The sequence below is a fragment of the Myzus persicae genome, unplaced genomic scaffold, assembly GCF_001856785.1.
Source record: "Myzus persicae strain clone G006 unplaced genomic scaffold, MPER_G0061.0, whole genome shotgun sequence".
In the NCBI taxonomy this organism is placed as follows: domain Eukaryota; kingdom Metazoa; phylum Arthropoda; class Insecta; order Hemiptera; family Aphididae; genus Myzus; species Myzus persicae.
Window position 1 is genome coordinate 339352 of NW_019101024.1, and position 16875 is coordinate 356226.

At 28.1% G+C, this 16875-nt stretch overlaps 1 protein-coding gene across 6 annotated transcripts in view; it reads left to right on the forward strand.

Moving 5' to 3' along the window:
- The window catches only part of LOC111027314 (proton-coupled amino acid transporter-like protein pathetic), a 34517-nt gene extending 25826 nt beyond the window's left edge, over positions 1 to 8691 (forward strand). For 3 of the 6 annotated variants that reach the window (XM_022305661.1, XM_022305662.1, XM_022305663.1), the window contains 9 exons: positions 948 to 1033; positions 4604 to 4741; positions 4806 to 4956; positions 5324 to 5445; positions 6045 to 6129; positions 6879 to 7151; positions 7434 to 7612; positions 7719 to 7885; positions 8268 to 8691. In XM_022305661.1, the coding sequence (XP_022161353.1) occupies positions 948 to 1033; positions 4604 to 4741; positions 4806 to 4956; positions 5324 to 5445; positions 6045 to 6129; positions 6879 to 7151; positions 7434 to 7612; positions 7719 to 7885; positions 8268 to 8515 (1449 nt within the window). In that variant the 3' untranslated portion in view covers positions 8516 to 8691. Of the gene's footprint in view, positions 1 to 17; positions 395 to 947; positions 1034 to 4603; positions 4742 to 4805; positions 4957 to 5323; positions 5446 to 6044; positions 6130 to 6878; positions 7152 to 7433; positions 7613 to 7718; positions 7886 to 8267 lie in introns of those variants that run through there. The other 3 variants (XM_022305664.1, XM_022305666.1, XM_022305665.1) reach the window with 3 other exon arrangements.
- The last annotated feature ends 8184 nt before the right edge of the window (positions 8692 to 16875 follow it).

Sequence of the window (16875 nt, forward strand, 5' to 3'; positions counted from 1 at the left end):
AGCTTAAAATAAATAAGTTCCCTATGATTTTTTAATAAAACTCAAGATCAATATGACACTGTTGCATTTTCTAGTCTGTAGTTAGTAGTGTTCGTTGGTCGGTTGTTGGTGTCGTTTCAATATGAGGCGCTCTAGGGTATTTTCACAATGTATAATAATAATTATTAACGAAATGAGTTAGTGCAAACTTCTATGCATATCATCTTTTAGTTTTGTTTTTTCCTTTATATTACATTATAGATAGTTTAACTTAACTTTAATTAATTAATTGATTTAATATAGATTTTTCAAACTATTGTTGATGACTAACTCAAAATTAATTATGTGTTTAAATTGACTGTACATTTGTTCCGTTTCTGTAGATATTCATCATACTATAATATAACCATCGCATGTATATATATTTTCAAATCTGTGTTGTTCTCCATAGCATATAGCATGAATAATACTGACAATTTCATGCTGAAACTTTTGTTATATGTCCCTTTGTAATTTTAAATACTGCTATAGTTTACTCAATGTGTTGAGAAAAAGTTTGTTACATTACAAGCTCTTATATAGTCTCATAACTATAGTATGAAAGAACTACTTTGCTTAATTAGATGATAGAATAATCACATAGTTGAAGTTTTAAAGCAATACAAATTAAATTGTTCTTATTTTTTTTTACAAGTTAATATCCAATTATTAAACCTATTATTAAAAAAATAAAAAAAATATTAGTTTGAATATATTATGTATAAATATTTTCAATATTTTTACATTTAATTTGAATAGTTAGATCAATTGATTCAATTTTTTATTTCGTAATAAACAAGATTGTTTTTTTTAGAAGAAATGGTCTATGAAAATGTTCACATTTAATTTTTGAAACGAACAATTTAATTTTTGTTGTTACATTTTTTTATTATTTAAATTTAAATTAACCATATTGTTTTTATTTTCAGGGGTCCATGCGACCGATTATCACAGAATTGGATAACAACAAAAAAGGATCCATACGAACAGATGTTGCCGATCTTGTTATGGTCAAGTACGTGTTGAAAATGATAATTCTTATTAAAATGAATAGTGTTAGGAGCTTTCACATCAACAGACTAAAATAAATTATTTTGAAAACTGCACCTAATGTGAATTTATTATCCATACCTATTAGGTTTGGGTATTGTATGGGTACAATAATTAGGCATATAATTTGTACAAAGCGCATCTGACCATAATATTTTTGTATTAATCATATAATTACCACTTTATAAAAATAATCTACTTAAAATTGTATCTAATTTAATTTATTTAATACCTAATACTTTTCATAGATGAATAATACAATAGTTTTAGTTTTTCACTACAACAATGTATAATGACAGACAACTAAATTAGGTATACTTAAATTATTGAATTCCTTTACTGCTAAATCTAAATCAACATTTTATGCTAGGTATTTATTGTTCCGTACCAGTAACAGATTTCTTATGATTCCAAACGGTTTTAGGTCATGATTCTTCTCTTATTAAAATTACGGTTTTTACACGCAAACGTAAAATGTTGTACCTATGTTTCATTATGTAACAACACGGAATAATATTTTATTATTCATTTTTTTTCATTACGAATTCTTGAAAATTTACTTTTTATTTAGAAGTTACACATTAAATACGAACCCGTGACTCTGGAACTTAACTTTTAGGATTACAAAATGTCAGGAAGAGCCCAGGTATCCAATCCTCGAGTGTCGCATGTCCTGTGGGCTACGATTATATATAGTAGGTATATAAGTATATTACATTGCAAAGTACTTGCATACAATGTATTAACTTAATCGCATCTCAATACAGTATTTTATAATGCACTTTATTCCATCGAAAACTCACCGAAAAATTTAAAATGGTAACCTAAGTCCTAAACCACAAAATGAAAGAAAAAAAGGTTTTCCTCAAAGTAAATGGTGGTGTCCTGTCCACATACATTTATTCTACTATACATTCATTTAAGTCGAAAATCCACACCAATACTGTTAAGTTTATAATCATTTATTTATTTTACAATTTTTAAATTGAATCTGAGGTTTCCCTTACTTAAGACTTAATTAAGACTAATATTAAGACACAATTGTTCAAACAACTACTATAGTCTGCAGAAAACAAACTTTAAAATAATATTACTGGTGTATCATAATACATGATAATAAAATTTACTTAATCTAATGAATTGAACACTCAATTACAAAATGTGTAATTAATTTAACATAATATATCATTATACGAGCTTAAATTACATGTTATCTTCACAATGACTATAGAAACAGACAAATCAATTACTGTACAGAATATATTATATTAGATTATTACATATTACAATTTAACATAAAGTTATGCATTACTAATTATCTATTAATAAGCTATAAGCCCAATAATCTTTCTTATATTTCAATATGACTCTTGATTCAACGTATGTATTTTTTAATTCTAAAAAAATGCATTTACCTTTGATATTTTTTAAACATAATATTTAATAATCGTAATTGAAATTAGTGCTCACAAGGTAAAACATATAGATATAAAAAATAAACATTATTTATTTTACCGATAGATTATTCGAAGGTACAATATAAAATATTATTTGTAATAATCCTGAAAATCTAAAAAAAATAATACTGAATTAAATAATGTACAAGTTTATAATACCTATTTTTAAACAATTTGTATTACTTAAATAAAGTGTTCTACAGGTGCAATACCTGAAGTTTATACGACAATACCAATACCTAACCTCTTTTTATACTCATTGGGAGGTCGTGGTGTTTCATACTAAATTTATCTAGAGTTAAAAAAAAACTTAAGCCCTTAAAAGACATGATTTTTGAATCATTATTTCATACTTTAACTACTGTAAGCCTAAACGAAATTGATCCATTTTAAAATCGTCCACAAATTCAAATAATCACATTTTTTCGTTTAATCTGTATGCATATAGGTATTATAATTATAATATTAAATAATGGTAAACATAATATTGGATTTCCTGCTCAATGAGCGTAGAATCTCAGAATCAACTGTATATTATGACAACTGTCAACTAATGTACATGCACTTTGTAGTAATATTATATTCGCCTCGTTATACAAAAAGAAAAATGATTATGAAACATGTCATTTCAAATTGACAAAGACAATAAATGTCATACGTATATAAAATCTCTGTAGTATATAACAATTGATTTCTATTGGTTACCTACCTATTGACTGACGTCGATCGTTGTTTTATGCCACTTAATTCTTATACAATGTTCACATTTCAAAATAAATAGTTAAATACGCTTTACACTTATTCATCTATACAGAGGTATCTACTATTTATCGTTAACATCTTAGTTTTTGTATGGACATGTAACTAAAAAATACTTCATTATGATGCGTAAAATATTCCGGTTGTACTTACCTGTTCCCTGTTCTGGGTAAGTTACACTTAAAAAATAAATAAGTTGCATTACACGTTACTTAGAGATTAAAGTAATGAAGTTCCTTTATTCGTTACAAAAAACATCAATCCTTATGTATTTATTTAATTGATTGCTTGTCGAATGACGATTGTTATTGTTATTGCTATCACAATTATAGACATATTATACCTACAACAATTATTAATATTTAACTATCAAAATATATTAACATACAAAAACAATAACACCACCAGTCCACCCGACCTGCTTATATATAGGAAACGTTCCATGTATTTCGAGAAAAAGATTAATTGAAAATATAATTTATATTACTTTATTAATTATTTTGTATTGTAATTTATGTGTGGTTTAAACCATTAAAAACTGAATTATGACGTTTTAAAATTAAATGTATTTCATATTTATATATGTTTATATATATCCAAATACCCTCATTATATGTATTACTCAAGTTTATTGAGTATTATTATTATTTTAAAATTCACAATAGCAGGTACCTACTCCAAACTAGTTGAAAGGGTAACGCGTTTTATTATAGGAATATTACTTATCAAAATAAATGTTCATTGCATTTTCGTCAAATAGAAACAATTTTAACGAAATTACGTAATGCGTTACTCTCGTTGTGTTAGGATGTTACTACCTCCTGCCCAACAAAACTGCCTACAGGAGTATTACTACAACCTAGGTTAGGTATTATGGTGGATGCGTATGTACAATGCAAAATAGCTATAATGCAATGGTTCTTAAACTGTGGTGCGCCTACCCCTTGAGGGTACTCAAAATTTTAGTAGGTACGAGTCTGTCCAACAAGCCTTTAAATTTAACTAGAGGAAAAAACTCCAAAATCCGAGGTATACGATTTGCGAGTTTCAGGATTAAAACGGTACCGTATACTATACTAAATAAAAGTCTTAAGATTTTTTTATACCATTTAGCTTACTATAGCTGAGAAGGAGTACTCAAAAAATGTTATTGGTAAAGGGGGTACTGTGTCTATACAAAATTTAGCGCCCCTGCTATAATGTATTTTGCATAATCACAATTATTTGGTTGCGTGAAATTGTTTTAAAAGCCACTTATTTTTATAAATGCATTAAATAAATAATGTAATTTAAATTATTTTTAACATTCGTTTAAACAGATACAAATGTTCATCGAACGGAGTACCTATTACACAGACCAATGGCTCGACGCTTCCGCTGGTATCAAGTACAAGCAAAGATGCCGAATTCGGTGGCTACAATCCGTTCGACCATCGGACGGTCCAATACCCTACTACGTAATTACATAAAACAAATTGTTGAAAATTATCGTTCCAAAACTTTATTTTATTTAATTTTCAGGGATATGGAAACATTTATACATCTGCTGAAAGGGAGTCTGGGCTCAGGCATTTTGGCCATGCCTTTGGCTTTTATGAACGCTGGACTAGTGTTTGGGCTCGTTGCAACCGCTGTAATTGGATTCGTCTGTACATATTGTGTCCATATACTGGTAAGATTTAGTTGTATTCAAATATCATTGGTATTAGTAGTTATTGGCATGAACAAGATGAGTTTGTACTTCAAATTTGAATTTTAAACGCCCAATTATTTTTTGAATTTATTTATATTTTTCAATTTTCGTTATATTATGTATTATTATGTCAAATAAACGTATTTAATATTTATCTAATAATTATATTTCATACAATTTAGTAAAATTTAAGTTAGATTAAGTTAAGATTATATAGAGCTATTTCTCTAAATATAAATTAATAAATAAGTCAGAATTAATTAACTTTCTTTGAAACGCAATGGTCTTAGAACAATTACCTATATAGTCTACCTACATGGCTACATAAGTATCTTTGTATTTTTAGGTAAAATCTTCTCATAAATTGTGCCGTAGAATGCAAGTACCAGCATTGGGATTTGCTGATGTTGCAGAAGTTGCCTTCCTCGCTGGACCTCCAGCCTTCCATAAATTTTCCGGCCTCTTCAGGTATGAAATTAATATGTTAAATAATAAATATTTCTCATTGTGTAATTTTTTATTAAGAGGTGGTTTACTAAGGTTTACTGTAGGTTAACCTAATCTGTCTGCCTCCTGCACGGTGGAACGCAGCAAAAATAAGTTCATTAAGTACCCACTTGCGTAAATGGTTGGAACATGATTATTATTTCTTTGAAGTATAATGTATGTACATTGTACACATTATTATAAAAATTATTTCTTTTGATCACGTCTCGTAACTTTTTTGTATTTAAGATATCACAGACAAGTAAACTACAAATTATATTTAAATATATTTTATTTTTAGTAACTCCAGTGTTAAGCAATTACTGAAGTTACTAAATATTGTTTTCATTGTTTTTAATTCTGGCATTTTAGCTCTAAAAAATACTTATTATTTATGATAGGCCTTCATGAACTTGTTTGTGTTAAGTTTCACGTGTGATTAACAGAATATGACAAACTTTGGTGTGATGTCTTTTTATGTAGGTCTCTTCGTCTAATTGTCTTATCATATATTCATATTGAGTATTGACCATACAAATATTGTCCTATATATCTAAATCTACTTTTCGTGCATTTTTCAGAGGCCTTGTTAACACGTTCCTAACCATTGATTTGCTTGGTTGCTGTTGTGTTTATATTGTTTTTGTTGCAAAAAATATTAAACAGGTAAATAATAAAATACCATATATTTATTATATATTTAATAGTTATTAAGACATTATTACAAAGTATTTATTAATTAATTAATAAGAGAAGTATTTTCTATTCACAAACTCAAATAAAAATAAATAATGCTATTTATTTTATACTGTCCTATACAAAATGAATACCAAACTTTGTTTTATTTTTTTTATTTATAATTCTAAAAATTAATTTATGTTTTATTTAAATTGTTAAGCATGATGAGAAGTTTGAAATAAATTGTGATATTTTTTATAGTCATTACTTACTTAAAAATTAAAATATCATAAAAACCTATGAAATAAATAACATTGTGTTATTGCCTTTAAGTTTAATAATAGATCAGTTCATTTTATTATTAAAGCTTACTTCATATAATTAACATGCTGAACACAAATTTGGTATGTTGAACATTTGTAAGATGGAGACAGCAAAGACAACTCTTAAGCTCCTATAAAATATTTGTATAATTTTATAATATACTTATTTAAAATAGTTATGAATTTAAATATATCTAGGTAATATTATAAGGATTTATCTATTTAGTTATTATAATATATTATATGAATGTATTAGAAAAATATCCAATTGAAAGAATTGGGTTACTTCACTTACATATCAAATATATTATAGTAATTAATGGATTAAATTTCTTGAAGTTTTTAATACAATTTTTGTTCTTAAAAAAAAAAGTTAAGCTTTAAAAGTTTACCATAATATTTTTTTGATTTCAGGTGATGGATGAATATGTATTAGAAATAAATGTTAGATGGTACATGTTGATGATGTTGCCGTTGGTAATCGCCATGAATTTAATACGTAATCTGAAGTACCTGGCTCCATTTTCAATGATTGCAAACTTTTTGGTTGGTATTTGCATGACCATTACATTCTGGTACGTGTTTCAAGACATGCCATCCCCAAAAACTGTACCTTACATTACGGATTGGCACAAATGGCCACTCTTCTTTGGCACTGCCATCTTTGCGTTGGAAGGGATTGGTGTTGTGAGTTTATCATATTTTTTATTTTATTTTATTAAACAGACATATTTTTTAAAATGATTTAAAATAATTTCTCAAGAAATATATTTTGTCTTTTAATTTTGAATAACAATAATAACTAAATGATATTGAAATTTACTTACATCCTAATAATACAACAAATGAGAAAATGTAGTATTAAGCAAATTAATTTACCATAATGCAATCATATACAAATTCCTATTTATTTATATATAATAAAATAACAATATATAATGACCATATTGTATTTAATCATTTATTTAGGTAATGCCATTGGAAAACAACATGAAAACACCACAGCATTTTATTGGTTGTCCCAGCGTGCTCAACATTGGCATGGCCATTGTTGTGATTTTGTATTCTACTGTTGGATTGTTTGGTTTCCTGAAGTATGGGGATAAGACTGAGGGCAGTATTACGCTGAACTTACCGAAAGACCAATTGTAAGTTACTATAATTTTGCATTAACAAATATTTCAACGAATTGTTGCAATAATATTTTTATCTTAGAAATAAATAATTATAATCTGTTTCCATTCCTAAATGCAGGTTGGCGCAATCCGTAAAGCTCATGATAGCTGTGGCCATTTTCCTTACATACAGTCTTCAGTTTTACGTACCCTTTGAGATCATCTGGAAAGGCTCCAAGCATCGGTTTACATCACACCCCGTTCTTTTTGAATATTTGCTCAGAGTGTTCTTGGTTATATGTACGGGTAAGTTGTTCACTCTGTGAAAATATTAACTTACCTATTAGTACTATTATAGAGTTGTGAATTTACATGGATATTTTAAAAATGTATATTAATTAATGAGTAATCAATAATAAGTGAGAAAAAAAGGAATAAGTCAGCATTAGCTCAACACTATTCCCATGAAACATCCAAATATATATATCTGAACACAGCATATAAATTATGTATTTATAATTTTAAATATAATGAGGAATTTAAAATAGATGTGAAATATAAGATTGTTTACATTTAAGTTAATACTGATTAATAAAAAAAGAGTAATTTTATGTAATGTAACTTGTTTAAATTAAAATCCATGAAAATACAAAAAATTAACTATGTATTTTGTTTTTTTTTATTCTAGTATGTGTTGCAATTGCTTGTCCCAACCTTGGCCCTGTCATATCGCTCGTTGGAGCATTATGTCTGTCATTTTTGGGTCTAATCTTGCCAAGCTGTATCGATCTAGTTACAAACTGGGAAGAACCTGGATTGGGTAGATTATACTGGCGTCTATGGAAAAACGTGGTCATCATAATGTTTGGCATTTTGGGATTGGTTACCGGCGTTTACTGTAGTATACTTGACATCATCGTACAGTTCAATCAGTGAGCGTGCGCGCAAGTAATGATTTCAATTACAAAAGGACGGCAGTGACACAACTCTCATACAGACAGAACAGCAATATTAGCGTTGTCAATTACAGCTATTAGTGTCCAGTAAAATTGTTTTTAAACAAAAAAAAACGACAATAACTATTTTGTACTGATTAACTAGGGTGCAACAGTGAATTTTGAAAAAAAATTTAAATACAAAATCACGGATTTTAGATATTAAACTTTTATCTTTTGTCATCAGTTTTTGAGTATTATATTATTATATTAAACAGTGTTTCTAGAGCAGCATTGTTTGTATAATAATACAATATCAGACTTACAAAAATTTAAGTAAAAAATTGAAAGATTCTTGTTGCTCAATATTTGTTTCCGTTAGTAGTACTTCATGATTTCTATGGGTGTTATTTGCTCGTAATAGAATATTTTGGGTCTGATAAGGTTTTCCTTATTTTATTTGAATATTCCATATATTATCATAAAAATAATTCATTATTAACCCACATTTAAATAATCTTTACTATTGTAGTACTATTATTTTTCTGATACTATATAGTATATACCATAAGACATTAAGTATTTTAGTTATTTTTATTTATACGCAATTTTTTTTTATATATATATATTATTTTATTCTTCACTGTCTCAAAAATATATAATATTGTTTTTACGTGTCTAATGCTGATAAACAAATACATTTCTGTCCATTTATTATAATAAATATTTGTTTGACCAATAATGTTATAACATTTTTGATTGTTACTATGAAATTATAACTGTATTTGTTATGAACAGATTTACATAAAAAAAATAAATGTATTAACATTACAATAGTCAGATACCTATTAGATAAATGAAAATTAATCGTTTGGCTGGAGTAATGTTTGAATTTACTTTCTACTAAACCATAACTGTTCACCTTTTTTTTTACTTTGGACTACCTTTGATATAGTTGATTAGCTATTTTATATAAACATACATACTATTCAGGCTTTACTAAAAATAAACAATTCTTGAAGAAAAAGCCATTTATTAACTAACAGAATACCTGTTTTAGTCTAAGTGGGCAATAACTATATTGAAGATGTCGATGAATGCAATCAACTTGTTATTATTGTTGTTCAATTAATAATTTAACTAACAAAATTACAAATTTTATTCACTGGTAAGTTCTTATACTATAAAATGAAAAAAATCAATAGATATTTATACTAATGAAGCATAATATTGTTCTCTAATTGAATAATATCATATTATTATTCAATAGTTCAAATTTAAAACTCAGATGTTAAACAATACCAAATTATAGCTCGTCTACCTAGGTATGAGGTCGATGGTAAATTCTTGAACTCTTAATTTATATTATCTTCATATTTGTTTCATTGTATATTTCTCTTTGACATGGACTCCTATTAAAGTTATTACATTATGGTCGACTAAACAACATACTGTTACAAACTAATAGAATATTTTGTTATAAAATAAACAAAACTATTTTACCTCAAATTTAAAATAACTCTAAGTAATTGATCGAAATAGGAAACAGTTGTTTACAATTAACATAACCTGCAATTATTCAATTATCTAAACATTATAAATAAATGATATGATATTATTATTTATTACCATGATTTCTATGATTTTATTTACTAAATACTAGTTATTACTTATTTGTGGTGCGATTAGAAAATATTAAAAATTATGGTAACCTAATGTAAGTTGGAATAATATTATTTCAAAATGTTAGGTTAGCATTTTGTAAGTAGGTAGTAAATTTTAAATTTTAAAAAGGCGACCTTGTGATGTAGTAATAATAATAAATATATGATAATAAGAAATATGTAATTATGACAAATTGTATAATATTGTCGATATAGTAGCTATAAGTTATTTTGATCAATCTAAGAGGTATTTAAATGATTTATTTTTAGACTGAAATTATACAAATTCATATCCATCGTTGTTGATTTAGTATCTGAATATTACTGTATTTTATTACGGATATTGATGTACTTATTATTTTTCCTAACTACATATATTATATAGCTGGTGACTACTACCAATTTACTATTTAGTGAAGTGCTCATTTATTTACCTATTCATAAATTATAAAATTATTATTTGTCAAACGTCATAAAATCTAAGATTCTATTAATTTGAATATATTTTACCCTTCATCGATAGTAATTATTTTTTTGTAAATGTCTTAAATTACCATCTTGCATACATAATATTACTTTTATTTTTTATAATTGAGAAATTATATTTTTTATGGTGTATACTTTGGTTAACAATAAATATTAATATACAAAATATAATAAATATTTATAAAACATCTTAATTTTTTGTTGTATGAGAGATTCAATATAGATTACTGAATTGTGTACAATGTTTAAATGTTTAGTTTGATTTATAAATGAACAGTATCAATTAAAGTAAAAACAAAAAATTATTCCTTTTACGTGCCTAACTTGATTTTTAAGTTAAAGAACTTAAATTCAAATTTTGATGAAAACAAAAAATGTTTCAATTTTTTATGTTTGAAAAATTAAATTAAATTTGATAGAAAAATCATAAAATAGGTGTGATATTATGGTGTACGATTTGTATGATTGAAATTATTACATCTTTTATGCCTGGAATTTTGCAAGCATTTTAAGAAAATTTCTAAATTTTTAAAACACATTTTACAGCACATCTCTTGATCTTATAAACATTTTACATAACATATAATATACTATATTTACATATTCATTATTTGGCTATTAAATTCATCAACATTGTTAATTATAATAATTTAAACTCAAAATAAATACTGAAATTGTAATGAAAAAGGTACTCAATTTGTAAAACAAATAAAAAAAATTATTAAGAAAAAAGACTATTGTTGTTAAACGACCGTGAGGTTGTTTATTTGAGTGATACACCCTGTACAGTTAATTATTACTACCTATTTTGATAATTGTGCTGAACTTTTGTTTATAATTTAAATCGCATTTAGATAATCTATGTACCTTCCTATGTTTAATTAAACCAATGACCGGATATTTTGTTTTATAATTTATTGGTACCTATTATTTTTACCAATATAATTTATAGTGTAAGTTTTTGTTTTATATAATTAAAGTATAATGAAATCTGTGATGTTACGCGAAACGATATTATTCAGTAGCTGTAAGTAATTATTTTAGTCTAGATGATGCTGATGAAAAAAAATGTCTATGTAACAAAATATATAAAAGAAAAATTATTAATATTATATTGTCTTTATTATGTGTTCAATGGTCACTTCCGTCTCGGTGTGGTAGGTACCTACATACAATTTGGCTACACACAACAATTAAATGCTCCTAAATTGTCTATCCAAAGCGCCTTGTTTTAAATTAATAATATTTACATTCCGTATTTTAATGGGTACCAAACTACCAACTCAAAATGTATACTGGAAAATATTAGAATTGTTGTTGAAACATATGATATTGAACATGCGCACTGTAAGTTCCTTTCAAGCCAATTGACAAGTATAACGGTATAATAATCAACAACAATAAAACCAATGATATCAAAACTCATTCACTGAAAAATAGAAAATTAGAAGAACGAGTACTATACAGCCATATCGGTAATATGAAATTTGCCAATAGCATTCATCCAGTGTATTAAAAACACACCTACAGGGCTATAGCATGTAATTTTTTTAGAATTAATGTACATGGTAAAAAACAGACCAGTGAGACCCAAGATTGTATAGATACCTAAAAGTGAGTGCTTGACTTAGTCAATATACGTTAGAATGCTAATACGAGGATAATAGTAATGTACAGCTAATTAATAAATTATGTGTACCTAGATTTTAAAAGCTATATAGCTAAATCATAATATGCAGTATGAGACTATGTTATAGTGTTATACTCAAATGTCGTGGAAAATACTGTGACTTCCAACATCTTCTCCTACATTGTCCATCTATCCAAAGAACTCAGCTAAAGAATCTCTTTTCGACTTTTGGTATTAATTTTTCCCCTATTGACGTTCTTTCAATAGACAACGTTAATTTAATCATACATGCTCTAAATTTTATTCTGCAAGCAGGCTTCCGAATTTAAGAGTGTGAGCTTTACCAATTCATATTTGGGTACTTCAGATTAATGTACATAATTGTCGAGATATTATAATTTAATGTTAAAGTCTCTTTAAAAAATAAAAAAGACTATATTATGATTAAAAGGAACCTCGGGAATATAAATAAAAAACATATTTCAAAACTGTAAGTATCTATTACGAGTATATGAAGTGAAAACTGAAAATAGTACAACCATTACAACCTATTGGTCGTTGTGTTATAAAAGATATCCAGGGACTTCAAGTTGATCAACTGCATAAATCGAATCTGTTTTTGCAAGTAAACATATTATGTAACCTCGGATAGACGGATACAACAATCAAATTTATACTTACTTTTTACGTATAATATGTTTATTACATTCACAGATTTTTTTATGTACCTACGTAATAAATAAATCTTTTTTTATTATTATACGAATTTTGGTTGATGTTTGAATAGTTTAGTAAGTATTTTTTATTTTATTTTATAGGCACTTATTTTATTCTAAATTGTGTGTAATCTACTTTTTATTGCAAGTCATAAAAAAAAACCATGTAAACATGATTGAATTGTGAGTACCACTCAAAATCAGGAATGGCCTATTTGTAGTAATATCTTATTTCTTATCTACCTCACCCTGCTACCACGATATATGATTGATTGCCGATATTATTAGTTACTACCTACTTATTACTAACCAGTTGGGTACCTACAATACTAGTCCAGATCTGTCTGCTTTGTGCCTACGCTTTGGGACTCTGCAGTCGTGATAGCGTCTGTATATTGAATTGTGTTTAATTGTTAACTTTTACAAGTGATGATGAACAAACAAACACTTTCATAGTATTGCTATTGATACAACTCAAGCATACTCGTGCTTTTACAAATTTAAAGAACTGCACGGGCCGGGCTGGACCATTTTTTAAACAAAAGTTACGGACTGCGCAGGGCCGGACTTTTCTTAAATCAAATCCGAGCCCGACCGAGCTTCTATGAAAATAAGAAATTTTAGCAGGACCAAAATTATAAACAAAAAAAAACAAATTTTAGTATCGAATATAAACTATGGACGTGTCCCAAGTGAGGTGTGATAAAATTGAATCGGTATATTTCTTATGAAGAACCTATAATAGTGTAAAATAACAGCAGGACTAGACGTATGGCGATGACATTAAATATTTGTGACCACATGTTTCGATAAACCGGACAATGAGCGACTGTTCCCCATACACACATAACACAACTATAGATAGTGAACTGCATATTACGTTCCCACAGGAACATTGGAGTCGTGCGGCCACACTGTGTCAACGTGCAATTTTAACAAAATAACTCAATAGGTAATATATATCTATACATGTTTATATAATATGTTACTATTATTTGTACATTATCAAGCATGCAATTTCGTCCCGTTGGCATATGGCTGTCTGCCTGCCTGCCTGACTCCAATATTATCCTGTAGTGCCGTAGTGGGCTATCTAGTTGTTTTATATGTCTATATGCTGTTCCCAGACCCGCTGAAACGCAATAACTAATTGCATCTAAAAAAAAAATGTATAATCGAACCGAATCGGGCTTTCCAAAAATATTACCGGGTCGGACCGGGCTGCAAATTATCAGCCAGTGCAGACCTTTATGCTTTATATACAAAATTCATACATTAAACTTAAAAAATAGTTACCTAAACCTGATACATGTCAAGAATGTTTAAATTTAAATGTTTAAGAGTTATTTATGATCCCTAAGAAATTAATTAACAAGTAGGTAAAATGTATTTATAATTCAAATACAAACAAATCCAATAACTTCATTATTTATTTGATTATTGCTTCTTGATTTTTTAACATTGCCCCATTTTCTAACCTAACTTAACCTAACCTAACCTTGTATCTACAATTCGTAGAGAGACATTTTTCAAGTGGACCGAAATCGACAGGTGTTAAAACGTTAAATTATAATTGAGATCACAAACTGCTATTAGAAATATCGAAAAATAATTTTTATAATTATAAAACAACGATCCACTGTCAATTGGCTTAACAACTCGGATGTGTTTGCCATCAACTGCACCGATACAGTTGGGAAAGTTGGCGTGCCTTTCAAATCCTTGTATAATTTCAACCCACTTTTCTTTTGTTGGTAGAGACTAGAGCCATACATATTTATTCAAAATTGCATAAATTATTAATTTCAATTTCACAATTGAATATAATTTATATTTCAGTTGATAAGAATCTCGTTGAATCTAAATGTAATCTATATTTATATGATATTATAATATATTCTATGCGTAATTATAACTTTATTAAATACTAAAATATATATATTAGGTACTAGTTAGTAGTTACAGTGGTTCCCAACCAATTTTATTCTAAGCTCTTCTTGTACATTTTCAAAATTCTCAACCCCCCCCCCTCCCCCCAATTAAATTAGAGTTCACCTTTTTTTCATATTTAAGTTCATTGAAACGTCTTAATCGCCTATCGGTCTCTATTAATGTCTTTTCACTTGGAAAGGGTAAAGTGTATTATATATCTAGTACACTGCTACCCCCTTCTCTAAGGAGATAATTTTCAGATGTGTACTCCCAGTGCAGTGGGTAGAGTGGGGCAGGGTACAGCAATCGGGACAAAGGCGGGGGAGAGACTTATACGTTTTTTGCTCTGCATCAGGTTCGAACCAATGACTGCGCGCGTCATGGTCAGCTGTGCGACAACCACACTACACTGCCCACAAAAATTAATTTATTGTTTTTAATTTAACTGATTGTATTATTCTCGCTGGGGGGAATTCCCACAGGTTGGGAACCACTAAGGTAGTATAGGTACCTACTTCATCAGTTTGCTTTTATATACTTAACTGATATAGTCTTAAGATCACTTGAAATGGGCCTTTGCTTTTTACTTAGATTTGGGTCCTAGTGTGCCTACAAAAAAAAAAATATATAGGTACTTATTAGGTAATAAGTAAATCATTTTTGAGGTCAAACATATTACGGTTCTGGGGCAATTACGATAGGACAAAACCAAGGGGAAGAGTAATTTTCAAAAAACCTTAGACTCTAGAGTTTATTTTGTTCTATCCTCTGTATATTGCAAATAGCCTTAATTTGCTTTTTATAGATTTAGTCACAATGTATCATCCATAACTGCAGTTTCTATACAATTTTGGTGTAATGTTGTTCTAAGACTACCTACACTATTTTTTTTTCTGCTTCTACCGAAAGTTCTTTAACCCAAAGTGAACAGAAACGAAAGTAAGTACCTATTTTAAAGTTACTTATAAATGTTGTAAATGATTACTAGAACTAGCGATGCGGTACTGTCGCTGTAATAATATATCGTTCGCTGCAATTGTTTCGAAACTAGCATAAATCATAATATTGGTACTTATTGCAAGTGTTCGATGACAATATATTATATTATATTGACGAGGAATTAAATTACCTATATCTAGTATCTGCATTCGTCGAGAGCTTATAAAAATAAAAACAAATCTGCATATAATATATTATACTATCATATGTGATAGGTACTATTATTGCACATCCGTTGTAGTGCAGAAGCTCTACAAGAGAGACAAAAGCATCCTTAGAATATTTTATATAATTATTATAATGGTTCATAATATATATATATTATAGGTGTCTCTTTTATGCATTATCCAGGGTGTCTTGCTGTATTTGTCCTCGTACATATCCGCCACCTACTAAGTAACATTATATACACTCGACAGCCGCCTCTTACCTAAAATTTAAGACTTAAAATAACTATTTGAATATCAGATACCGGTAACTGACGGAAATCGTTACTAATTCCATACTTTTAAAATGTTTACATGCCTACAGATAAATGCCGTTATTCGGTTCACTGAGTCTTACCTACAAATTTACAGTTTAAAAATCGTTTAGTTTTTCCTCTCAGAGGAGACAAAATAAATAAAACCACCATGATAATTATCATAAGCACAACAATTTCATGTTCACATCACATACAATATTATTATGTCACGAGTATAAATCTCGCAGTGTCCGTCGCGTGTGCACATCTGATGCTTTTTGGTTTTGTATGCTTACAAAACCATGACTAACGGCCAGACAGTCACCCTACATAGTGAATTTAATTGTTATATTGTGCACGTAGGTACCTACGATAATGCGACGACAATTATACACCTATATCCCGCGACCGTGTAGCCGTTTTCGTTTCGGTTTGACCAAATTTAGCAATAAAAAGTCCGACGGACGGAGG